A 27,381-nucleotide genomic window follows, 5' to 3' on the forward strand; every position below is an offset into this window, starting at 1 on the left:
TCTGGGACATGTAGTCCGGAGGCGGGAGGGCGGCGCAGCGCCCCCTACCGTCCCACTGCGGAGCCTGCAGGCCCACGCAGCGGGCAGCACGAGGGCGGAGGTGGCAATTGCTGCCAGCTGCCGCCCAAGGGGCCTTCACCCTAGGATTAAATGCGAGGAGCAAATTCAAAGCTACAGTTACATCTCCTCCATGGTTATTTCTCCCACAGAAATGTGAAAGGATGGAAACACAACCTTAACCCTGGTCTCACCCCCACCAACCAAACCCCTTGGGCACTCAGGTTGCAGTTTGGCCTTGTCTTCTTCACTATGGAACTTTACTCAAAAATTCCAGATGGTTCTCTCTCCCAGATGTTCCAGTGGGAATATTTCAAAAATGTCCCCTCTGTAGACATAACTAAAGAAGGCTATAGCAATGCAAAGACCAAGCTGCACTGATTTTAATGCTACCACAATATGCAACCAGCCTATCAAAGTAGCAATGCAACTTCACTTCTACCCTGTCAAAAACATTAATATGATTAAGATGTTTGCTGTTTGAGGATTATTATTTATAATATATAATTTAAGAAAACCATCTAGTAATTAATCATTGGAACAATTTACCACAGATTGTGGTGGATTCTATATCACTGACCATTTTTAAATCAAAATTGGGTGTTTTTCAAAGTGATATGCTCCAAAAATACTTTAGACCTGTGTTATACAACTAGATGATCATAATGGTCTCTTCTGGTCTTGAAATTAATGAAAACACACAAAGAAATCTTTTCTCCCATCTTTTGACAGTTATTGCAGTTAAATAACTAAATAATAACAAAACCAGACTTTTTAATAGTCTAGTTGAACATCTCTTAGCTGGCTACACTCTTGGTTCATGTGAGTGTGAGGTAATAATGCTACTTATTCTCCGATTGTCAATAGATTCTCCCAGAAAAAACATGGTAGGCTAGATCTGAAATTCTAATGTAAACAACAAACAAAAAATAATACTTCAAATTTTAGCAGGTCTTTATGCATAATAAAGAAATAAAATTGGGCTCAGACAATGTTATTTTCCTTTGAATGTCAACTTTAAACCTTGGACAAGCTACCCAAATTTAAACTAGTTTTGTAAACAAGTCAGTTTAATACAGTTCAAAGAATAAATCAGCCTGGGAAGTAGTTACACTGTTTTTACACCAATGTTAGACCATCTGCACTCTCCTTGAGAAAGTCAGGTCTCATATGACTTGCAAAATTCCTGACACTGTTTACCCTCATCTTTGATCTTCCCAAAAGGTTAAAAACATAAACATTGAAAGATTGCTCATCCAGATATACACTTATTTTAATAGAATATTCCAAATTTAGGCACCTGTGGTTATTTTAATTGCATGTCTGATTATAAGATTTAGATAGATGCAGATTCATGAAAATGAGTATATAATTATTGGCATCATTTGTCAAGCACACTTCTCACAAGAAATTTCCCCTGTTATTTGGGACCACATTTTATTTTTTCATTATAATTTTATTTGTAAGCCTACTCCATTCATATTAGACCCTATATTCATATATTGGGTCTAAGCCTGTGACATCTTGTGAGAGTCCACCTTAGAAGGCTCTATACCCACATCAGTTGCAACAGAAAAATAGGAATTTGTTTCTCTACATTGGGTTGGTCATCCAATAAGTTGACAGAGCAATATCTGCTCTCCATCACCAATGACAACCCAAGACCTAGCTAGCCACCCACTGGTCTCACTTGCCTTGCACATACATTGGTTTATACATGAACCTCATGAGATTATGTCTTTGGCAGGAGGAGCCTGGAGCAATAGTCATAATCTAGTTCTGTACTCTGCTGAGGGAACACACAAGCATATCCATATACAGTACTGGAAACCAAGAGAATTCCATTGGCATCTTCTGCATCAGGACAAAGAACTGATGCAGTGGAACAGTTTTGGGCTGTATGCAGTCAAGTTATTCTGTAATGCTTGCAGACTCAGACAAAGGCAGCCAATGCTTGCTTTATTCCACATTGTTCTTGGGTGAGATTGATCAGATCTAGTGCAAGCGGGGCAGAAGTCTACCTTTTTTTAACTGAATTTCAGACTCTCTTGGTCTTGTATACAAGGATCTGAAAAGTGCTTAATGAAATCAGAGCTACGACCCTGGGACATCTCATGTGACTCTAGTAAAAGAATCACAAAAGAGGCACACGCTTATTAGAATGACCTTCTTAGAATTCCAAGACAAAAAACAACAACAACAAAGAATTGAGATGGAGTTATGGTTGCATCAGTCTGGTACGTATAAGTAATTTAAGATAATAAAAATTACACATATGTTTGTAATTATTCCAGAACCAAGCATTATAAGCCTAGGAAATTCAGATTTAAGGTTACATTTAAAAGAAATCTAAATAGATTAAAACTAACGATCTTAACTCTGCCCTGTAGTGGTGTCATCCAATAATTATAGGAATATGATTAAAGCATTTTAATGTTTGTGGTTCAGGATTAGCTTATGCTAATTTTTAGAGACATTAGATTTTTATTGTGTTTTCTTTCCTCTTGTGGTATTACTACAAGACAGAGTTAAGATTGTTTGGATGCCTACTGCATATCTTACCTTATCCTATTTGGATTTCTTTTAAGAGTAACCTTAACTCTCAATTTCCTAAGTTTACAATGCTTGGCTTTGGGATAATGACAAGTATCTCTAGTGTTTTTTACCCTTAAATGAGATATGCATTCTCAAACTTAACTCAATCTTAACACTAAGGAAATTCTCAAACAAAATAAAACAAGTTTTTAAAAGAAACAAACATTTCATACTAAACAAAAACCCCAAAGCAAATGCTACCATGCACTATTTCTAATGATTGGATTATATGTAGTATCATTCTTAATTTATTTTAACTTTTAAGGGAAGATTCAGCAGTACACCAAAACATCAAGTAGCCAGAGCACATCAGCCAAATAAGGTGGATCTACAGCTGCTTTGAATCACTAGAACAACTCAAAGCAGTTAAAGCATATGCAAGATCAGCACTACATAAAGGTAGAAGGCAGGGAGAATCCTATCCCTGAGTCCCAACGTCTAGGTGATTTAAGGACTCTCCTGCTCCGGCCTCAACTATTCCAGCAGAGCAGCCTTAACAGCACTGGAGCCCAGGCTTGCACGCAACCCAGGGGCACAACCAGAATTTTCCTAAGGAGGGAGTTCATAGCTGTCCCTCTCCTGCCCTGTATCCAGCCCCAAACTCTCTCTCCCTGCACCCAGACCCCTACTTCCCCACACCGAGCTTTATATTAAATCTCCTCCTGCTGCCCCACACCCAGCCCTGTGCTCTTTCCCCACATTGCCCCAAACCCAACTCTGAGCTCTTCCCCTTGTGATCTCCCAGCCCCAAGCTCTTACCCAGAGCAGCAATCAGGCTGAAGAGCACCATCCCTAGCAGGAGCCAGGCAGTTCTAGGAGTCACAGACCTCCTCCTCCTCCTCCTCCTCCTGTGTTTTCACTTCCCCAGAAAGTACCAAAACTCCAGATCCAATCCTCCCCCATTTCTGAGGATTGGGCATTCCTGGAACCTGCTGCTTCATTTCTCCCCAGGGGCTGGGATTACCTAGTTCCCATGAGTGCTGGAAGGCCTGCAGAAGTGTTGGGGGCGGGCGCAAGCAGGTGCACAGGTTCACACCACCTCTCAAATTTGGGCTGGCCACCCCCTATCATGATGGAGAGGCATCAGGCTAAACGTGAGTGAGAAGCATTACAACCTGACACACAGGGTCACTGAGCCGCTCAGATTTGGCCTGGCCACCCCTCCATCATGTATTCTCTGGTCAAGGCCCACAGCCCCCCCGTGCAGCACCCCTAATATAAATGACAGAACCTTTGAAGAACAATAACAAATGTCCAGTCTCCCTCATGATGTGTTGCCAACTCTTGCAATTTTAGTGTGAAGTATCCTGACATTTTGTGTTCTTTGTTTCAGAGTAACAGTTGTGTTAGTCTGTATCCGCAAAAAGAAAAGGAGGACTTGTGGCACTTTAGAGACTAACAAATTTATGTGAGCATAAGCTTTTGTGAGCTGATGCCCCAGCTCATGGACACAAGTGATTACAATAGAATCTCAATTTACTTTACAAAAGTAAGTTCCTAGGCCTTAGAATTGCAGAAGAAAGCTTGAAGTGTGACCCAAATATTCTGAATTCCTAAAAAACAGAAGGCAAAGAAAAAACTCCAAGTTTTATTAATTAAAATATCCTGGTTTTTAAAACAATCTAATAACATTTGAGCACCTGAGGTTGGCAATTCTGCTGTGCCACTAAGTGACTACAATCAATAGCTGCAGTTTAGTTGTAGAGGAAGTGGTGATTGGTTGAGTTACCTGTGATGTAATCATGACCCACCCTTAAATTACCTGTGATACCAACAGCCTATATTACCGGAGCAATTAGATACAATTGTTAATACCTTGGTTAATTACAACCAAATTTCACCAAATATAGCCAATACAAAATATTTCAGTTAATTTTACCTGAATGGAAAATTTAAAATGTCTGCATTATTTTGTTAGTAAGATCATTCAGAAAAAAGAATAGCCTGAGATCTATATTTCTTCAAGGACCTAGTTGCTAGTTAGTTTGAACCACCAGATTTACTTGTAAATTCTCAGAAGATTTATTCTATATTCATGGAGCAAGTGCTGCCAGTTTGGGGAAAGATATGTTGCATTTTCTATATAACACAAAACAGAACTCAACCTTAACGATGGAACTGCAGTCAACACCTCCATAATAAGGAACATAGAATTGCACTGCATGTCAAGTCCCAGGGCAAAACTGTTCCATCAGACCCTTCAGAAGACACTCTAGAGGCAACCTAGCATGACTGTTTTAACATAATCATAGTCTTGAATCACCAAAACATCCAGGCCATAGCAAGAAGCTTGTCTTTCCCTGTCAAGAGATGTTATTTGTGGGCCTACATCTCATAAGCCCCTTTGTCAATAGTACACCATTCAAATAGAGCAAGGTGAGCTCCTGGGTTGTCCTTACAGCAGCCCAGAATGGATAAAATGGGGTTGAGCTTAACTGCAGGTTAGGCAGGGTTAGTAAACCTCTGGAACAGAAGTTGCTAGAACTGCTGCAACTGCTGAGAGGGTGCACTGTGTTTCTTGATATACACCCATCAACTGCTACTAAGTCTGTTGTTGCCAGGCCATTTGTTTAAGTTGCCCTTCCCCCTTTTGCACAGAAAGGGTTTGTAAACCCCTTTTGATTCTAAGTGTGGCAAAGCCCAGTTCCAAATAATCTTTTATCAAAAAAATAAATAAACAATAAATAAACAAACAAAGGAAACACTTTAACAAAAGAAAAGCCTCTTCTTATAAAAAGACCTGCTGACTTGCTTTTGGACAATCAGCAGAATACAAACTCCTTCAAAATTGTTCTTCTTAGAGTAACAATCACCTTTTCCACTGCTGGTTACCTGATCTAAGGTGGCTCTGTTAACTGGATGGAAACTTTCCCCCCCTAAGTGCCTGAGAAGATTCCTCTGGGTTCAAGCTTCCCTCTTTTCCAGATGGATGTCACCTCACTTTATTTGGTGAACAGTAGTGGGGCTGAACTAAGACCTTGAGGGCCTCCTTTTGGGCCAAAAGTGTCTGTATTATCCATGACCATAAGGTTGTGGATCCATTCCTGAGGAAAACAACGAGGAGTCCCATGGCACCCAAAGACTAACAGATTTATTTGGATATAAGCTTTTGTGGGTAAAAAACCCCACTTCTTCAGATGTATAGAGTGAAAATTACAGATGTATATTTATGCCTGCATCTGTAATTTTCACTCCATGCATCTGAAGAAGTGGGTTTTTTATCCACAAAAGCTTATGCTCAAATAAATATATTAGTCTTTAAGGTGCCACCGGACTCCTCGTTGTTTTTGTGGATACAGACTAACACGGCTGCCCCTCTGATACTTGATTCCTGAGGAAGTGTCTCATTCCAAAAGAAAAGAATGTCCTTCAGTGCATATGACTTTGTTGCTTTAAAAATCTTCTCTCAATGTGAATGTTTTGACTAAGTAATCCCTTTCTGAGGGAAGTTTTTTGCTCTTTGGACAGGGCTGAATGAAAGAATAATACTGGAGATGCTTCTTTGGATGGTCTCTTGTACCTCAAGGACAGTTCAGGTCAAATGCATTTTACTCTCTAAAAATCACTCAGAATCACTCTGAGTAATGGGAAAAGTAAGGTTATATCACAAATACTACCATTTGATGGACTGATCACATTTCTTCCATGTGGTGGCTGATCCACAGAATGTAATGGACTTATGATAGTTACTTGAGTTTACACAGAGTTTTACAACTTGTATACATGAACATTAATCACACAAGACAATTGCGTAGTAACTTTTAGAATATTGTAGACTGAAGAACTTTGGGTATATAGCATTAAAATCACTATTAAAGTTTTACCACTCAAATATTTGCTGATGTTCTTGACATCTGGGAATAGCAGAGACAGTAGGGTAGTGTTATATGTACATCAGCCAGCCTCATTCCTCTATAAGTTTATATATCAGAATAGAGGTGTTTTGCCACATTTTGGAGAGGGCTCATGGAAAGTCAGCTTGCATGGTAATGCATAGTTATTACATTACAAATGTACATTGTTACTTTTTAGATCATAACTTTAGACTCCAACCTGCAGAGTCTAAGTAGAATGTGAACACTCTTCCAAGGCAAAACTCTTTTGCTTCAGTTGTTTGCTTTGAACACAGCAGTTTGTTTCCCTAAAGTGTGGCTGTACTCTGGAAAGCAGTATTGCCAAATGCAAACATGCAAAAATTATGAGACAGGTCCAGCCAAATCTTGGCATTTTATAAATATTTTGGGTATGTATTTGTTTTTCTGGTTTTTGAGTCTTTAGGGGTAATGTTTTCAAGTTTTCTCTGCAACCATGAAATCGAGAAATGTACTTAAAAAAAAAGCTAAAAAGAAAAAAGAAAAGGAGTACTTGTGGCACCTTAGAGACTAACCAGTTTATTTGAGCATGAGCTTTCGTGAGCTACAGCTCACTTCATCGGATGCATAGCATATTGTGGAAACTGCAGAAGACATTATATACACACAGAGACCATGAAACAAAACTTCCTCCCACCCCACTGTCCTGCTCGTAACAGCTTATCTAAAGTGATCATCAAGGGAGGGCCATTTCCAGCACAAATCCAGGTTTTCTCACCCTTCCCCCCGCCCCCCCCCACAGACACACATACAAACTCACTCTCCTGCTGGTAATAGCCCATCCCTCTTTGAAACCTCTCTTTATAATGCGCATGATAATCAAGGTGGGTCATTTTCAGCACTAATCCAGGTTTTCTCACCACCGCCACCCCCCCCACACACACACACCCCCCTCCAAAAACCACACACACAAACTCACTCTCCTGCTGGCAATAGCTCATCTTACAATGTGCACAGCAATAATCCAAGTTTAACCAGAACGTCTTGGGGGGGGGGGGTTTGTAGGAAAAAAACAAGGGGAGATAGGCTACCTTGCATAATGACTTAGCCACTCCCAGTCTCTATTCAAGCCCAAATTAATAGTATCCAATTTGCAAATGAATTCCAATTCAGCAGTTTCTCGCTGGAGTCTGGATTTGAAGTTTTTTTGCTTTAAGATAGCGACCCTCATGTCTGTGATTGCGTGACCAGAGAGACTGAAGTGTTCTCCGACTGGTTTATGAATGTTATAATTCTTAACATCTGATTTGTGTCCATTTATTCTTTTACGTAGAGACTGTCCAGTTTGACCAATGTACATGGCAGAGGGGCATTGCTGGCACATGATGGCATATATCACATTGGTGGATGTGCAGGTGAACGAGCCTCTGATAGTGTGGCTGATGTTGTTTGGCCCTGTGATGGTGTTCCCTGAATAGATATGTGGGCACAGTTGGCAACGGGCTTTGTTGCAAGGATAGGTTCCTGGGTTAGTGGTTCTGTTGTGTGGTATGTGGTTGTTGGTGAGTATTCGCTTCAGGTTGGGGGGCTGTCTGTAGGCAAGGACTGGCCTTTCTCCCAAGATTTGTGAGAGTGTTGGGTCATCCTTCAGGATAGGTTGTAGATCCTTAATAATGCGTTGGAGGGGTTTTAGTTGGGGGCTGAAGGTGACGGCTAGTGGCGTTCTGTTATTTTCTTTGTTAGGCCTGTCCTGTAGTAGGTGACTTCTGGGAACTCTTCTGGCTCTATCAATCTGTTTCTTCACTTCCGCAGGTGGGTATTGTAGTTGTAAGAATGCTTGATAGAGATCTTGTAGGTGTTTGTCTCTGTCTGAGGGGTTGGAGCAAATGCGGTTGTATCGCAGAGCTTGGCTGTAGACGATGGATCGTGTGGTGTGGTCAGGGTGAAAGCTGGAGGCATGTAGGTAGGAATAGCGGTCAGTAGGTTTCCGGTATAGGGTGGTGTTGATGTGACCATCGTTTATTAGCACTGTAGTGTCCAGGAAGTGGATCTCTTGTGTGGACTGGACTAGGCTGAGGTTGATGGTGGATACAGACTAACACGGCTGTTACTCTGAAACCTGTCAAAAAAAAAGCTGAAATTCTCAGTTAATAATGACAGGTTTCAGAGTAGCAACTCTAGGAATGGGGATTTAAATATAGTGAGATACATGAAAAAATTGTGAGGGTTGGCAACACTGGAAAGGTGACTGTACAACTGTCACCATTTTACTAAACAGATCTGCTCCCTGCTCAGTATTATCTGATTGCTTTAGTTGAAAAAGTATGTTTTTAATGTTTTACTCCTGTTAGCCCTGCAGAGCCACCACAGCTAAGAGAGAATAAGATGGATTCTCTTTCTTTTTATGCATCATCAATAGAATTCTTTACTTAGTTCCAATCAGTTACATTTGTGCAAACTCATTGACAACAAGGGGGCTACATAAACATCACTGAAGCAAAGTTTAAAGACACTGGATTGCACAAGTGACTAATTTGGCTTACAGCTCCCTTATTACTGATGATGATGTGTGAGAAAGAATGAATCTGCTTGATTCTCAGATCCCAGGCTAAATGTACAGAACTAGCAATTAGAAAAAAACTTTTTAAACTTGTAAACTGAAGGCATTTGATATGGGAATCATTTCACAGGTGCCACTTTTCAAATGGAACTCTACTGCCACAACACAATGAATACAAAATTGTAACAGAAAATATCCAATGGCAAGTGAAAATTCAATGCTACATTTTACAATGGTGGATGTGGGATGATTAGTTAAAGTTTGTGCAGCACTTACTGCGGTGCTAAGTATTATTATCATCATTATTATTGATAATACCCATTAATTGCAAGGCCCCACCACTGCATTTTTTCTTTACAGGAGCTCCTTATGAATTTGTACTCCCCACCCATGATGTTTGCAAGGGGCCTTCATAGATGTTACAGCCCATCTCCGTATTTGGGAGGGGGCCTGCATGAAAGCCAGGGTCTCTTTCTTGATCTGTGGCTGACACATCATGATTGTGTAGGGATAATGTTCCCAGGGGACCAATATGCGTGCGAGGACCCTTGTCCCACTACTTACAAGCAGTGTTGCTAAAACTCGTGGGATTTTATTGCAAGTCTCAGGGTATTTGGTGTTTTCCTTAAAGCCCCAGCTCCTGGAGTCAGGTGAGTATCTCAGATATAATTTTTAGTTTCTAGGTGGTGGGGAAAAGTCTGAAAACGGGACCCCATACAATGGACCAACGTGTTACTTTAGTCTCATGCTTTCCAGACCCCTGGCTCATGCTAACAGAGCACTTGGGTAGGGAGGCTGCACAAGAGCCCACCGAGGCCTCAGGTCCCCCAGGCTTGCAGGGCAGGGGTGCAGGGCCCCGCCTAAAATCCTGATGTTTGCAGGCGCGGGGCTTGGGAGCCCGTTTCAGTATCCATGCGCAGGTGGGAAGCAGCAGGACCCCGTTCCCTAGCGGCGGTGACACGCGCAAGTCGCGCCCCTGCCTCCGCGGCCCAGCAGCACTGCCCCTTTAAGACCAAGGCCCGCCGCTGCTATCGTGTGAGTTCCTGTACGCACGCGCAATTGCGTCTGAGCAGCGTTTGTGCCCTCTAGGTGTTCGGGAGGTCGGCGGCGAGGAGCGCTGGGTGCGGGAGCAATGGGGCTCGGATCGAACTCCTCCGTGCGGGGTAGGCGGGCGGGCGGGCGCCTGCGGGCAGGGGAGCAGTGGGATGGTGTGCGCCGCTGGGGGTTGTCTCCTGTCTGCTCGCCGCCTTCACAAGTCACTTCCAATTGCACTGCTTGGGGCGCCCCCCCCCGCCCCTTATTCTCACCTTGGGGCCCTTCCTGCTCGGGCAAGGGGTGTATCTGAACGCGGAAGGTTGCGATTCCACCCCTGTTTTGCAGGAGGGGCCTAGCTAGAATTCCTTATTCCTCTATCTTGCAGGTCATTGTAATAGCTGTGCAATAGCTGGGTGGCTGTGTCGTGGTAGTGCAGTATCACGAGGCAGAGGAGGCGTTGACTGATCCACAGGAAAGGGACCCACTTGCAGAAGGGTCCCGATTGCTTTGGAGAGGATGGGGCTTCCCTGGGAAATGCAGTGACCTTCACCGCCTCTCTTGTGCGGCTGACCCCTTCGTGCAAGAGTTTATCCCCCAGGCTTCTGATAACCACTAGTCGTAAATCATTAATCTAGCAAAATGGTTACATCCACTGAGGTCTGGTATGTTGTGTTTTGTAATAGTATCTAGAAGCCCCAGGATTGGCCATTCATGGTCATAGGTGCTGTGGAAGCATAGCAAACGCCCCTTCTTTTACACACCTATTTTTGCTTCGGAGCAGCCCTTTGATAGGTGTTCTCTTACTAAACAATCCTTTGAGTGCATTTTTTTCCCCCCTCTGACCATGTGCCTTGTAGTGGATGCTTGGCTTCTCTGCTGAAAATGAAGAAACTAGTGGCTGATTGATCTTCTCTTGAAAATCGCAGACTGTCTGGTTTTTAAATTTAATTTTAAATTAAAAATGTCGGCATTTCTCTAGCTTGTAGGATTTAAGAGCAGCATTTCTATTAGTGGCTATTAACCTCACAATGTTGCTACCTACCTAGTTTCATATTCTAGAAGAGTAACTCAGCAAAAAGGTGAGGGAACTTTCTTATAGCTACAAATGTAGGCAGTAAACGGTGCTTACTGTTGTGAGTTGTTGACTCATACTGCAAAATACAAAGAACCCTTCCCCAAAGTGAATAACTCAATAGTAAACCTGTAGTAAAATATAATTCTTGTACAACCTTGACCGTAGGGGATCATTTGACTGGGTAGTGTTGATGAGCGGCCAGGTGCAGGTACTTCACTGTGAGATATAAGTAAGTTACATAATAGGTCTAAAATTTGGGATTAACATGAAAAGCTTTTGGAAATCCTTGAAAACTACTGCATAGTCTAGTCTGTGATTTAGAACAGTTTTAAAATAATTACATAGGTGTCTACAGGCATTTAAAATTAAATGTGATGCAGTGTTCTTGTGTTCTTCTGGTCTTTGTAATCCTGGCTGAGTCTTTCTTCTGTGTAATACAGTTAAATTAAAAACTTTTCTTTCAGTAGTCTGACTTGTTTCTTAAAGTAGCTTTCACAAGTAGGCTTCGTTCTTATTCAACCATCATATGTCTAGTGTAGGATCTGTTAAGTAGGTTGGCGCAAACTCTTAAAATGAGTAAATCTGTCTACTCAGTTTGATTCTTCTCCCCTCCCCCTCCCCCCCCAATACCCATGAAAACAAACTAGTGGTTAGTAATGGTGATGAGAACTAGTATAATGATTCTAAGCATAAAGTGGTGAAGTTCATGGGAGCTTAATTAGTTTTAAATGCTGCCAACCAAGAATGCTGTTTTTGGTGTGGAGAGAGGTGTGGAGAATGGCTTGGGGGCGGGGGGAGTATATTGAGACTAAACTCTTTCCTCATTTGGAAAGAGGAATAGTGCTAAATGTGACTAAGGCGTCTAATCTCAATGTTGGTAACTTACATTTGCCTGGTCTTTAAGGGGCTTTAATTAGTTAAACTTCTTGGATACATATCTTGTTCAGAGGATGTAGCTAAAAAATTAATCTGTGATGAAGATAACAATGACAAGTTGCAGAATCTATTCTTGATTTAGTTTTTTGTTGTAATGAGTATCATAAGCAATTTATGAACATTGTGTGGAATGCAGTGTGTCTGTGTAAAAAGTACATTTAATGATGTTAACATGAGGTCCTAATCTACTTCAGGAACGTCCAATTTGGCTCTTGAAGGCAAATATGGATTTGATTACACTAGCACTTTTTTGGGTAAAACTCTTGTTGGTCGGGGTGTAAGAAAACAACAACACCCCCCGACTGACAAAAGAACCAGTGTGGACAGCCGTGGGAGATGCTGTCCTGCCAACTTAGCTACCGCTGCTCACAAGGGGTGATTTAATTATGCCTGCAGGAGAGCTTTTTTAAGAAGAAAAGTTGTCCTTGTAAAAGCTCTCTCTTCCTCCCCTGTTCCCCATGCTGGGGAAGTGCAGCGTTGTTTCTGAGCTGCTGCTCCTTTTAACAGGGACCAGATACTGCAGAAGCAAAGGCCTAGGTCCATGTAGCCTTTAGAGGAGTGGGTGGGAAAAGGGGGAGAGTAGGCTGTCCAAAGCAAATGGTGCAAGAGGAACTGGGCTCTTTGGCAAGAGCACTAGGAAGAGGGTAGGTAAAAGTCCCAGAATAGAGGTAGGGATGGAATATGTTAATAGAGGCAGAGGAGGAATATGTTAAGTGTTAGCATGTTTTATTCTCTAGGGTTAGAATGAGGGACTCCTACTGTATCATGTGATTGACATCTCTTCTAAACCATAAACAATACAGGCTAAGCAAGACTGAAATTCTTAGTCCGAGATGGCTTTGGTGGTTATAGCATCGCCACAGGAGTGTCTTTTAAATATGTGGAAAGAACCGTGTAGACCTCAGATGCCCATCTGATTTATGGATGAGCAGTTGAGAATCAGACAGTGTTTACATACTCAGTAGGAGAACATCTGAGTGGGACTGATCCCTCAAATTGTCCTGCTGCTGACTTTTGTCTGGAGGGAGTGACTCCTGCCACTTCTAGAGCTGGGTGTTACGGCAACCAGGCAGGAGAATTCTGTGACAGTTGGGCAGAAACTCAAGGTACTTTCAAGTGGAAGACACAAGGCAAAAACCTGAAAGCAGGACTTTAAAAAAAGTGGATTAATTGCAGAGAAGGAAAATGATATCAAGTGAGACAAAGAAGAGTGCAAAGATGTAGAGTTGCAGAGATGAGCATAAGATGATAAAAGAAAAGTGAGAAATGGGGAGAAAAACATTTGTTTATATAAACAGCATCTTTGAGACACTCAAGACTTTAGTACCGATAAGACAGGTAGAACTTGTTCTCTTACGGCGTGTGAGAAATGCAGGTTCACACTGGTGATGTTTACATGGGGATTTAATCTTTTAGCTTTATATCAGATCCCTTTAAAAAAGTAAATAATTACAAGTATCACAATTTTGTATTTATAATGTAAAATCAGTTCCTCTTGTGCCCAGTGCCTAGCATTCACTATCTTTAATTAAATCCGTTATGAACAAAATGTGGCTGATTTTGTTTGTAGAGCTGTGTTGACCTCATCAGTGATGCAGATGCCTGAGCAAAAAATAAATGGAAAGCCACATTAGTTCTATTTTTCCCCATAGGTTTCTCCTGTTCCTCCTGGTCAATAGAAGGGGACAAATTAATTGGATGGGTGTAGGAAGAAAGTGGTTTTATTTTCAGAACACTGTCAAAGTAGTAGAACTGTCCTTTAAGCACAAATATGACTCTGGGAGCTAAATTGAATGAAAAATTCCATTTAAGGTTTTGCCAATCTTTCTTTTTTTTTTTTTTATCTCTTGCTCTAGTTGAATGGGTTGCAGCCATCTCTTTAGCTGCAGGAGCAGCTGCTGTTGGATATCTAGCATACACAAGATTCCTCTCTAAAGACAAATGCTGCAAGGCAATGGTAAATCTCCATATACAGAAAGATAATCCCAAGGTAGTCCATGCATTTGATATGGAAGATCTGGGAGACAAAGCTGTGTACTGTCGTTGCTGGAGATCTAAGAAGGTGAGAGGGGAAAATTGTAAATAATTGTAAATGTGCAAGAATCCTCTTAAGCTCGTCTCAGTTGTATTATTTGATACTTGGTCTGTTGAAGAAAACAAGCTATTGCTACATTTCACTCCTACACTATTTCTAAATTAGTAATTATGTAATTTACAAAACTAAAATGTAAAAATACATGCAGTTGCAAAGCTTCAGGTTTTCTTATATACTGCATAAATGGTTTTAATAATAAAGGAGGGTGTTCAAGCCATGGATTCTGCAAAACGGCCATGTAATTCTAGAGATCCTCATAGCTGGCAGGATCTAGTAATCGCTCTACTAGCACAGGAACCCAACACTTACTGGTTGACAAATCCACTGTCCGTGAATCAGTGAGCTCTGTCTGTAGGCCTAAATTATTGTCTGTCAGTATCTCCTGTAGATAACATTGGAATAAGTGGGAACTCCAGGTTTTTGTTGTTGAGGTCAAGCTATGCATATAACTCTTTAATTGCATGTTATACTCAAGGGATTCATTCTTCTTTGTGTTAGAGAAAGAAGTGGGGATGGGGAATGGGAGGAATTATAACTGCATAGAGACACAATTTCATTATTAATGTAGCATGCTGGGGAATATAAAGACTAAGGAAGTTTCTGATTTGGCTTGCTCTGCTACTGGTTCTCCTACAGTTTAACAATCCATAATGAGTGGCAGAACAAGGAACCAGGGTGAAACTACCAAAATCAAGTCACGTAGACTAGGGGTGGCCAACCTCTCTGGAGCCACGTGCAGCTCTTCAGAAGTTAATATGTGGCTCCTTGTATAGGCGCCAACTTTCCAGTGTGCCAAGGGGTGCTCACCGCTCAACTCCTGGCTCTGCCACAGGCCCTGCCACCACTCCACCCCTTCCCATGCCCTCTTCTGAGCCTGCAGTTCCCTCGCTCGCTCCCCCCCTACCCCCCGAGCTTCCTGTATGCCACAAAACAGCTGATCGAGAGGGACGGGGAGGTGCTGCGGAGGGGTTGCTGGTGAGTGGTAGGTGCTGGGGGAGCTGATTTTGGTGGGGGGGGGGGAGGGGGCTGCTGATATGTTACTGTGGCTCTTTGGCAGTGTACCTTGGTAAATTCTGGCTCCTTTCCAGGCTCAGGTTGATCACCCCTGACATAGACCATCAAACCATTGTTGAATAATAATTTTTAGTCACTGCCAATCTGGGAAGGAAGCATGACTGGTATTCTACCGCTAGTGCCCCAGTTTTCTCTCAAATAGCTGTCTCCCTCTGAGTCTGTGTAGCCTTCAAGAACTTCAGTGTATCCATGCATTGAATCAAATCTTCCGAGTTGTAAAATGAGCTCATTCTTACCCTTCATTAAGGTTGAACAGTTCTAATGTGCATTCCTCACAAGTCTTAAAATTTACCTGAGATGTAACACATCTTTTTAATGTAAGGTTGACATTATTCTTAGAGTAAAACCGACATAACGCTGTTTAGATAAGAAAAAACAGCTGGGTAAAACTGAATTAATTCCTAACATTTAAGAGAATGTACAGCAAAAAAAGTGCCAGGTTCTCAGAGTCCTCTGTCGTGTGTGTGTGTGTGAATAATGAAGAAACAGCATTATTTCTGCCCCACCATTGTTTGTTTTATTTTTATTTTTTTTAAAGAAATACTCAGATTAAAAACAGCTTGTACCTAAATTCTTAGGAGCACTGTCTGATGTTTAAACAGAACACAATGAACATAGCTAAACAGCTCAAATGTGAAGACGCTTTTTGCTACTCCTGGGGGAATTATGCACTACTGCATGTGTGCGTAAGTAATGAGCCATGCATATTTTTAATTTTTGTGCAGAAAAACTCTGCTGAAATGTTGCTGAAGTTCTGCCTTTTGCCCATCAGAGGGCGCTGTGGCACAAGAACAGCAGTAGCTCCCAGCAGAAAATAACTTCTGCAGCTCCGCCTTTTGCCCACCAGAGGGCGCTATGGTGACAGAGCACAGCAGCTCCCAGCCAGGTAGAGAAGAGAGAGAGCCTGCCTTCTTCACAGCGCTGGCCAGGTCAGGAGACAGGGGCTATGGGGAGACATACAGAGTGGGGTCTGGGGGTGGGGGTCAAACGGGCTCATATGAGCTAGTAGGGGAGGACAGACTGGGACAGGGGCTGTATGGGATTGGGGCCACAAGGGCAGAGAGGTGCAGGGCCACATGGGGACAGGGCAGATGTGCCTGACTGAGTGGGAGAGGCTAGGGGTCAGCCCAGGTCTGCATGGGGGAAGCTCCTGAACAATCCCTCCCTGCCCCGCAAACCCCCCCCGCCCCCCAACCTGTTCCATACTTTTCCCACCCATACCCAACAAGTTCACACCCCGGCTCATTCTCAGATATTTACTTCCCTCTCCATCAGCTCCTCCGTTACCACTGGCTACCCCCAAGCCTTTGCACTGCTTCTGAAGGGTGTGAGGAATAGGGTTCTGTATTGTAGCTTAAATGAATTATTACTCAGAGTTCCGTATTAGTATGCCTAGTAAGGAATCTATTTGTCAAAAAACGTTTCCTGAATCTTTTTGTCTATATTGTTAGAGACATACTTGCTGACATTTATTTTGAAATAAATGACCAAAAAATAATTTGAAACTGGTGTGATTATATTGTTTTGACAAATAAAATATGCAGAATTTTAAAATAGCATGTGCAGAATTTTATATTTTTTTTGTTGCAGAATTTTTAATTTTTTGGCACAGAATTCCCCGAGGAGTATTTTTTGCATGTATTTTGGCTTGGACTAATCTGCTACTTCAGTTTGAGTCATGAGCAAGTGAAAGTGAAGCTGTAGTAGTATGATGCTTTGATGCTTGCAAACACTATAGGACAATGTTATGTTCACAAACATATTTCTGTGGCCTTAAGATTTGCAAAAGGCTATCTTTACAAAATCTAAACTTGTGCCAGACTTGGACAAAGCAAGAGGGACAGTCTGTTCTATAGACTCAACTATATTGTCACTGGATAATTGTCTCCCTGCCTGTTCAATCCTTGCCTTTTCTGCTGAGGTCAGTTAGCAAAGATGACAACTGTGATGGTGGATTTTGTGATATGGACACTCCTCTGCTGGATGTGGTACTAAGATAACAAAACCAAGGTCTCTGAACAACCATCAAATGGCAACAACTTCCAATAACAGCCAATTTGAGCCAGATTAAAAGCAATGACCTACAAGTAAAAGGCCTGTTCCTTTATCAATCTTCTGAAACCATCTGGTCTCCGTCTAACCGTTCTGCTTTAGGAGATAGTCAAGATGAACAGTTTTGGGGATAGGGGATTTAAGTTGCACTGTTCCTGCCTGTCAGTTTTGTCCTTAATTGGTTATTTTCCTAAGCACAAGATAACACAGAGGAAAGGTCATAAAAGACTGACAGGAGGAGGGAGTAAGATCCATCCGTGTCTATTTCTAGTTCTATTACTGACACCAAGTCTTGGACCCAGTTTTAAAACCTACAAATCTCTGTCCGTAAAGCTTATCTTTGCATCATGGTACTACAGTCTGAAGTCCATTACTGTTAGTCAACTCAATAATTCTTTGCAATTTAAAGTGTCAGTTATTTTGCTAGAGGATGTGAAGTCTGTGTCTTGGTTAGCTTACTCATTCTTTATCTTTTTGCTAGGGTGGAAATGAAGGAACATTAATCTGTTGTACAGTCAAGCCGCATATCAAAGTTTGTTGGGGGGGGTGGGGGGAGAATTCAAATTTATATAACAGGGAATTCTTGGGTCTCTGGTGCAGGTTGAAAAAGTCATGCTGTTTTTCCTCATATGGTTAGATACATACCTCATTCAGGCTAATTTTACAATGTCAAATTACTCTGAGTATCTGTTATTTCTTAACTTCTGAATGCAAACGTCATGTTTATCAACGGTTGTATTAAAGTTGTCTGAATTTTAACAGTCTGTATTTTTTTCATTTTATTTTCAATTGAATGTGCTGCCCTCCCCCCACTAATTCTTTTCCTTTGATCAAGTGAAGAGGATACATCAGGTTGAAATGGAGTTAGTTTTTAAAAATGAGTTGGGAGAAGTTCCTGGAACTGGTCCTACCCTCTTGTCCCAGAATGATGGGATTGTAACTTTCCACAGCAAGCATGCAGGAAAGGGGGCAAGTTAAGGACAGTATCCCTCAGTTATGCAGAGGGAGACTTGAAGGGAATAAAGATGGGTGGAAACAGTCTCCAGGAGAAGGGGAAGCCTGAACCCTCAAGCGACTTAACACAGGGAGAACTTGTGGCCCTGGGAGAATCTGATGGAGGAGGGGAGATAATTGTCTGTGGAGTCCTTTAAGGCCACCAAGAACTTTTATTGTCATCTGGCCCCCCAGATGACAAGAAAAGTTCTTGGTGGCCTTAAAGGACTCCACAGACATTTTCTTAAATCAACTTCAGCCTTCCACAGTGTTTTCCCTTAAATATATTTGGTCTCTCAAATATGCTATTATAGAGAACATTTTAATTCAAAAAATTACCCTCTGTTATAAATCAATCTCAATAACAAAATACTAAATCTTCTCAACTTGTAATTGATGGTAGAATTATTTATCATCCAAAAGAACAATATAAATTAGATAACCAGTGAAAATATATTGGAATATATTTATTCTTCATAATTGATTTTTCTTGACCCCAAAATATTTTGGGTTAGTATATCTCTTCACATACTTCATATGAAATTTCTACACTTGGGTTAGATCACATGAAAGGGCTCTTTAACTTGAGGCTATTTGTACCTTTCCATGATCGAAAGGTGCAAAGTAACAGCAAGTATCCAATTGTGTAAGGATTTCTCATCTAATGTTAGGGTTTGGTTTGAGTGGCAAGCTGAGGCTCACAATACGTAGTTAGGGGTTTGGCATTGGCTTCATTTGGGCTCAAACTGAAAATACAACTTTCGTTCAATAAATAAATGGAGCATAACTTCTATAAAGCATAGCACATACCCTTCCGGTAATCTAATATTTTCTACTTTTTTGTTCAAGTATTTGACTTATTTGTGTGTGTGTGTGTATATATATATATATATATATATATATATATATATATATATATATATATATATATATATATTATATAAACTAAGAACTCCAAAAGGACTAAACTAACATTTGGTATTCACTCTAGAATTTAGTGTTATATCATTACAGCTTGAAATCTTTTTTGACCTTCTGCCTTCCTCCTTTGTTTTCACTTTTTCCTCTTTGCCAGCCTGCCCCCGCAAACATCAGACACTTTTTGTTTGCATTCTTCTTTTGATGTGGATGATGCTTCTGACTCCAGATTAGTTAAGTGGTGAAAGTTCCTTAGCTGTTGTGCACTCTCTCTCTATTCAAGACTTCTTCTCACCCCCTCTCTTCTGCTGCTGTACTCGTAGTGTATGTCACTAACGTTCTCCCGTCAGCCATCCCAAACTTCATAGTTAATACAACAGATTCAGTGGGAAAGAGCATCTCAGCACTGAACAATACTTATTGTTCCCCCCCATCCATACATTGGATCCTAAAAACTCTAATATGGTCTGCCTAATTCACAAGGCATAGGACAAGTGCTGTGTGGTATAGGGGTTTACTATCTACAGTATTTGATAAGATCAGTGGTGATAGAGAATGAAGAGGGAATTTTTGCGGGTGTGGGGGTTTTTTTTTTTTTGCTTTTTGTTTTTCTTCCTCTCTCTTGGGTCTTTTAGTGCATCTGCTCTTCACTACCAAATGCCTTAAGTTTTCCCTCACAGTCATGTTAAACTATATACTGTAATCAAGCTTTATGTTTGAAAGCATTTCTATGCTGTATATGTCAGTGACAGATTTATTTAAGCTAGTATGTCATGTTGTCATGATATAGTATAATGTTCCAGTGCTTAAATATTCTTGTGGCTTACTAAGGGGATGTTTACATTAGCCTCTTCTCTCCCCCCACCCCCCCCTTTAAAGTACCCTGTCACTGGTGCAGTTTGATCAGTGGTATAACTTTCTGAGCACTGGTGCTGCTGGTGTCTTCACCACCATCTTAACTAATGCATGTCTAGAGGATATGTTAGCTGAAATGTCAGTGGCTGCCAGTACCTTGTTCAAACTGGGGCTCTACTGATAGCTTTTCCCCCCTTAAGTCAGAGCCTTTACATTGATAACACTTAAAACTAAAAGCAACTCTTTGATGCATCGAGAAACAAGTTAATCAGGATGCTCTCAAACACCAGTGTTTCTTATAACATAATCCTCTAGCTTCTAAGAACATTATTCTGCCAAAAGTGTCTTGTGTAACTTGCAGATACTTCCTTGGTTATGATTTCAAAAATAGGAATGATAACATGCAGATCTGGAGTTCTCCCCTGTGTTTTGCTGTTAAATCTAGGTTTCTAATCCTTTTGGTTGAGTCAGGGGTGGGGCAGGAATTCTTATGTAAGACACCATTGCGTTAGATGAAGTTTTGGTTTCTCATTTCATCAGTAGCTTTGAGTGAATTAATCCAGTATTTCATCAAACACTCTGGTTGCCTTGAAGTTTTGCTGAGTATTACTCAAGTCAAAGTGACTGACTGACTGATTTGGTGGTAAAGATCATCTCTGATGCAGGAATATTAGTATTCTGTAAAACTTTTCTGTTTACTTGGAAACTTCCATTTGCCACTTGCAGCACTGATAAGGAAATAGTTGCAGAATGACAATAACCAGCTATGTTTAACAGCCTCTACAAACCATCCTGGAGCAGTTAGAGCGTCTGGCCTAACTTCCATTGACTTTGATGGATATTGTCTCGGGCACAGGAGACGGTTGTTGAGAGGTGGTTAAACAGCCAAGTTGCTACACCTAGCTAACAGAGCTCTGCTGTGGGTTTTGCTTTAGGTGAAGAGTGTCTGTCTTATTTCCCCAATATAGCAAGAAAGAATTTAAAGATTGCTTCTTTACAGACGTGGGGTTCTAAAGGTTTTTACCAGATCTACACTAGAAACTGTTGTCAGTATGGCAATGTCGGTGATCTCTTAAACAACCAAACACACTATGGTGGCAAAAACCTTAGTGTAGATGCAGTTATACCAACAAAAGGACTTTTTTGGGGGTGGGGAGAGGGGAATGGTATGGCTTACTTCATTTGGGGAACCGACTAGCTATACGGGCAAAAGAACTTCTGTCAGTATAAGCTGTTTTCCCCATTAGCAGGGTTTTCTGGTCGCTATACTGACAAACCTGTTCTAGCGTATGCAAGGACCTACTTTCTTCTTAAAGGAGAGGATCCAGAAACTGAGACTCTTGTGCAAACCTTTGGTAATCTTCACTGCACTCCAGAGCCCTCCCTAGGGAATAGGGAGTGATGTGGGGGAGGTGAAAAGGAAGTTTGAGGCCAGCCTAGGCTGCTTGTTTTTGACAAGAGTCTGAGATTGGAGCGCCAAAGTGCGTTGTGAATTTGGGTTCTTTCCCTAGTTACAGTGCTCTTGTACATTACACTCACAGGTAATATTAATGAACACTTAAACATGTCTAGCAAATATTTAAGTTCTTGTAATAACACATTTTGAGGTACCTCTTGCATTGTAAATATATCTTTACCGTGTGAAGCCATTTTCCTAACTTCGGGGTTAGATTTCCTTCTCACTTAGTTTTAAATGCACCCATTCTTTTATATTGTACTGGTCTTCTTTTTCAGTTTCCGTTATGTGACGGTTCTCACACGAAGCACAATGATGAAACTGGGGACAACGTTGGGCCTCTGATCATCAAGAGAAAGGAAGCATAAACGGGATGGTTTGAGGCCATGATTTGTCACATCTGCTTATTTGTAATTGGAGTAAAGAAGTTCTGTCTTAGTCATGTCACTGAAGATTTTTGGGTGTGGTACAAAGTAGGCTCCAACATGTGTGTTTCATGGTGCTTGCCTTGTTTTAAACACTAAATGTAAAATATTAATGGCTTAAGGCTATTTCTGTCTCCTGAACTGTGTATACATTTTCATTAAGTATGAAATTAAAGTGACAATTGTACTCAGAACTGTATGAAGATTAATATATTAAATTATTCTCAAATACTTGTGTTCTACTGGAAAACTATCTTTAAGTAGAACAACAAATTCCTTACTGAGTAATCTGAAACTACAGAAAAGATGGCTGATACTCAGATGCAAATGAGATTCTGTTGAAAAAGCATTAATGGCAGAAAAATCATGGTGCCAAGTGCGTGAAATGTAACTTACTACATCCACAAAGTGTAGTGCATACAGTGATTAAGAATAAGTTTTATTCTTTTAAAACAGTTGTACATTACAACTTCAATAAAAATCCAAGTTAAAACACTAATAAGAAAAAACAAAAAGGCTTACTGTAAGAATGTACCAAAAATTAAGTAGGTAGGGTCATATGTACTGCAAACAGGCCCTTACTCTACTAAAATCAATGGAGTTACACCAGAGTTGAACTGAAACCTTAGAGTGTGTGTGTGGAGTCCAGAGTTGTAGAACTGTCTTTGGGGGTGGGATAGGGATGGGGTGTGTGCGTGTGCACGCATGCATGAGACTGGCTTCTTTTTTTGAAGCACAGCTTCCTTTATATGCCAGAGAATGCCTTATTAAATCTTCCCTATGAGGGTATGTTCATCAAGTTTTTCAAAACTTCAGCCACTGGTGGTGGTTTGGCACACCTCTTCTGCCATTTAAAATTTTGCTTCCCATTACAATTCTGTGATAGACAAACCATAAAATAAGTTTAGTGCATATTCATCCCCACTTACACAGATATGCGCAAAGCATTTCCGAAAACAAAAGTCCAAGATTTGGATTAGAGGAGGGGATAGGGGACAACTTCATATTAGACCCAGCTCTCATAACTCAGTGAAGCGTGTTGTGCAACTTTACATGCTATGCAACCCTGATTTACCAATGTCCAGAAAGGGGGTGACTACTGGAGATAGGGAAATCTGCCCAGCGCTGTTCAATAGGACAGAATTTTAACCAAGGTCCTGTATGTACCCTCCGTCAAGATCCACTGAAGTGGATCTTTTAGAGTGGGGGTGATGAGTGCTTATCTTCTCTGAGACACAAAGTAGCAACATGCTGCTAAGACTGGAACTTTGGGACAGGGTGTCATAGAAAAACTGCAATAGCCAGTGGGCCAAATTCTGCACTCCCTTCGACCTTGCTGACCTCCACAGAGACTGAAAGGAAAGAACTTAGCCCAGAGTGAGAGGTGATTTATGATTTCAGCAGAGGTGGAGTTGAAGCAAATTAACTAATTTGCTATCTGAGACTACTAGGTGAAGCTGTGATTAAATGTTTCCACCTTTTTTTCCTGTTTTGCCAAGTAAAGGTGTCAGACACTGTCATAAATATAAAGGGAAGGGTAACCACCTTTCTGTATACAGTGCTATAAAATCCCTCCTGGCCAGAGGAATCCTCCTGTTACCTGTAAAAGGGTTAAGAAGTTCAGCTAACTGGGCTGGCACCTGACCCAAAGGACCAATAAGGGGACAAGATACTTTCAAATCTTGGGGGGGGGAGGAAGGCTTTTGTTTGTGCTCTTTGTTTACATGGTGGCTCTCTCTTGGGACTGAGAGAGGCCAGACAGAAATCCATCTCCTCCAACCCATCCTAATCCAAGTCTCCAATATTGCAACCAGTATAGGTAAGCCAGCCAAGGCGAATTAGTTCATCTTTCGTTTTATGTGAATTTTCCCTGTGTTAAGAGGGAGGTTTATTCCTGTTTTCTGTAACTTTAAGGTTTTGCCCAAAAAGGAATCCTCTGGGTTTTGAATCTGAATACCCTGTAAAGTATTTTCCATCCTGATTTTACAGAGATGATTCTTTTACCTTTTCTTTAATTAAAATTCTTCTTTTAAGAACCTGATTGATTTTTCATTGTTAAGATCCAAGGGTTTGGGTCTGTGTTCACCTGTACAAATTGGTAAGGATTATTATCAAGCCTTCGCCAGGAAAGGGGGTGTAGGGCTTGGGGGGGGATATTTTCGGGGAAGATGTCTCCAAGTGGGCTCTTTCCCTGTTCTTTGTTTAAAACGCTTGGTGTTGGCAGCATACAGTTCAAGGACAAGGCAAAGTTTTTAATGTAAGGTGGTAAGAATAAGCTTAGGGGGTCTTTCATGCGGGTCCCCACATCTGTACCCTAGAGTTCAGAGAGGGGAAGGAACCCTGACAGAGAGACACACACAGAGTAAAAGTACCAGCAAGGTAAAAAAAAATTCCACAAAACATCCAAAAGAGGAGGAGTTAGCTTTAATGAAAGTATGTCAGTGCAGAATTAAGTTTCTTTCTTTCTCAAATACACAGTAGGACTGACAGTGATTATCTGCCTAGTTGACAATACAGGTGTTGCACTCTACTTTTTTCTAAAAGAAAGTTACTTTATAGGTACACTTGTACACAAAAGATTACTGTCACTAAAAACTTGTGTGCATGTCAGGTAGCGTGGAAAGAAATAACAGAATTAAAAGCTATATTTGACTGCCACTGAACAAATAAAATGCCACTGGATGTTTTATAGACTGTTTCAGTAATTCAAGTTCAAAAGTTTCAAGATGAGTCCCCTAGTTGTAAATTGCTTCCTGAAGTCTATCAGTAAAATATTTCCTTTTGTTTTAGGGTAAGGGGAGTTCATTTAGTGAAAAGCTTCTTGGGAAGATTGGCTAAGCCAAATTCTATGCTGCTTTACATCCTGTGCATTTCTATTGAAAATAGAGCAGTTTGAAGAAATGCCATGTTTGTTTAACTTTGCCATAAAATGATTAAATTAGTACTTCTGTAGTTTGATGCTAACTTCTTAATGTGCTTGCCACCAGATGTTCCTTCTGAGGTTCTTTTGAACTTGGTAATGAAAAGAAAACTTAATGAACTTATTTGCTGGCTATCCTGACAAACAGAAGTGAAAAACAGTGTATATATAAACTATGGTAACTTTTTTTTAATCAGGAAACTGTCTGAATGCTTCCCTCCTGTGTACTGTATTTGCTTTTGAATCTGTTTTTTGACATTCTGCTCACATAACTGAGGATTAGAAGTGAACTGTGGCTCTAAAAACTAACATGTTTAGTGGCCATAAAGAATGTAAACAGGGCTACTGTAAAGTTTTGAGAAATTATATTGTAAAAGAGTAGTTTTCATACCCAGTCAAAAGTCAGGTCTGTCATGTATAACTTTCAGACTTGTGGCATGGAGAGCACTTCTTTTGAGGTTAAATTTAGTTTAACTTCCATATTTGATAACTTTCTACATCTTCCCCTTTTTGGAAAGAAAGCACCACAAATTAAAGTACCAATCCTGTAACAATTTATATGCATGAGTACCCACTCACCAGAATAATTGTCACATATTTAAATGTTTACAGGATCAAGATATTAGGGAAATGTGACTTCACTACAATCCTCTTGCTAACACTGTCTCTAGTACTCATCAATTGAAATAGATAAAAGTTAGTTTTCTAAATTAAGCTACCTCATGATACCCTAGTTCAGAATCTTAAAACCACTGTAGATGAAACAAGCTATTGAAACTTAATTTTTCAAGGGTTTATAACTCCATTATTTAAAAGTTCATTGATTTAAAACTTAGTATATAAGATAACCACAAGAAGTAGAGCTATCAAACCTAAACTCAGTTTTAGACAGGAAATGTGGAGCGGGACCCTGGATCCCAGCATCTCCCATTGAGATATTGTGATAAGCACGATCTTCCCGTGCAAACTTCTTGAGTGGGTGAATAGTCAGTCACTGCTGTTTTGACATCTACTGTATTGCTCAAAATATGCAGTTAATGTATGATAAAGCTCAGAACAAAGATACAGAACATGTAAAGGTTTGCATAAATGGAAATTAAATGAAGAATACTCCAGGACCAGAGTGAAATAAGAGGAAACCAGAAAAAGAAGTTATGGAGTACAATTTATACATCATGATCTACAAAACGTTGTCATCTGTATCTGAGGTCTTTACCTGGGCAAATTCTAAAGGAATTCTGTCAAAACGACAGAATAAGGATTGTAGGATTTGATCCTATGTTACTTTTAATTTAATTTCAGGCAGCTAGTAGAGGAGTTTAGAGCTCTATACAAGCCTGCCATCACTACGATGTTTAAATAAAACTATACACATCAATTTTGGGTGAATGAGATGATATATTCAAAGTCATGAATAAGTTTTCAGGTGATGGAATCCTTCTGGACAGTTATTTTTTTACTTTTACAACCTATCTAGGGTTCAAAATGTTAGCTTCCTCTAAGAACTGCGTGTATATGATAGAGGCGAGCAATAAGTCACTTTTTAGAGAAGCGAATTCTCATAGTTCTAGTGTTCCATACTGGCCCTAGATGTAAGGTTTCCAGTATACGATTTAAGCATTGGTGCAGACTGAATTCACAAGAGCTATGAAAGTTTAGAGTTGAAGGAAAAACTGCAGTAATTGGTGGTACTGTAATTATTTACTAGATAAGAAAATGTTTTAAAATGAATGAACAAATCATTGTTTAGAAATAACCTAACTGGGCATGGTCTCACAGAGCTATTGCTAAAAATGGCATCATCTACTATTTGAATAGAGGGGAAAATTGAGACTTTAACCATTGGTATTTATTTACTTACACCTTGGGGAAAACCGGGGGGGGGAAGGAAGCAAGGCTCCCTCCCATCTGTAGGGCCCTGTTCTCAGGTAACTACCTAGGAACTATTCTGAGCATGGGGTCCTTAGCACTGGTAAGGGGAGTCTGATGGGGGTTCCATGGCCGGGGGTGGCACTCTTTGTCTGTTCAGGCCGATGTACCAGGTATCGGGGGGCGGGAGGGAGTTACCCACCCAGGATCTGATGTCGATCCCATGTCAGCCTCTAATAAAATGTTTCCTGAGGCAGAGAGTCTGGTTCTCCTGATTATGGGCAGGAAAGGAGAGACAGATACTGCATGTAGACGCGATGTGGGCTTCCTCCAAGCAGTACAAACAGTACTGGTGCCTGTCGCTGATGGAAAATGAGTGAGGGCAGGAAGCACAGGTTTTGAACCCGTGTCTTCAGCATAATTCATTACCCATGACTGGGTACTGGAGGTGGGGCGGGATCTGTGTGTAAAGTTTAGCCAGAAACCCCACCAAAGCAGCGCCCCAACTCCTAAATCTGGTACGAAACTACACATCGAACAGAAAACAAAAAAATAAATGCAGAACTAGGAAATCTAAACTATGAACAGTACTAAGGATTTTTTTTTGAAAAATGCATCACAAGGATGATAGGAGAATAGAAGCTCTGACTCGGA

General features: G+C 40.8%; 1 protein-coding gene across 1 annotated transcript; it reads left to right on the forward strand.

Annotated features, from left to right (window-relative positions):
* Positions 1-10,051: 10,051 nt before the first annotated feature.
* CISD1 (CDGSH iron sulfur domain 1) lies at positions 10,052-22,132 on the forward strand. The gene is made up of 3 exons (XM_074958996.1): positions 10,052-10,187; positions 13,927-14,132; positions 21,792-22,132. Exons 1-3 carry the CDS (start codon positions 10,157-10,159, stop codon positions 21,879-21,881), a joined length of 327 nt encoding a protein of 108 aa, XP_074815097.1. The 5' UTR covers positions 10,052-10,156; the 3' UTR covers positions 21,882-22,132.
* The last annotated feature ends 5,249 nt before the right edge of the window (positions 22,133-27,381 follow it).

This window comes from Natator depressus, chromosome 7 (assembly GCF_965152275.1).
Source record: "Natator depressus isolate rNatDep1 chromosome 7, rNatDep2.hap1, whole genome shotgun sequence".
NCBI lineage: Eukaryota > Metazoa > Chordata > Testudines > Cheloniidae > Natator > Natator depressus.

What these genes read in the sequence shown, in the direction of transcription:
- CISD1 (XM_074958996.1), top strand. Translation starts at nt 10,157, where the DNA reads ATGGGGCTCGGATCGAACTCCTCCGTGCGGG. An exon ending in ATCGAACTCCTCCGTGCGGG is followed by an intron (nt 10,188 to 13,926) that starts GTAGGCGGGCGG and finishes CTCTTGCTCTAG; the next exon opens with TTGAATGGGTTGCAGCCATC. An exon ending in GTTGCTGGAGATCTAAGAAG is followed by an intron (nt 14,133 to 21,791) that starts GTGAGAGGGGAA and finishes CTTCTTTTTCAG; the next exon opens with TTTCCGTTATGTGACGGTTC.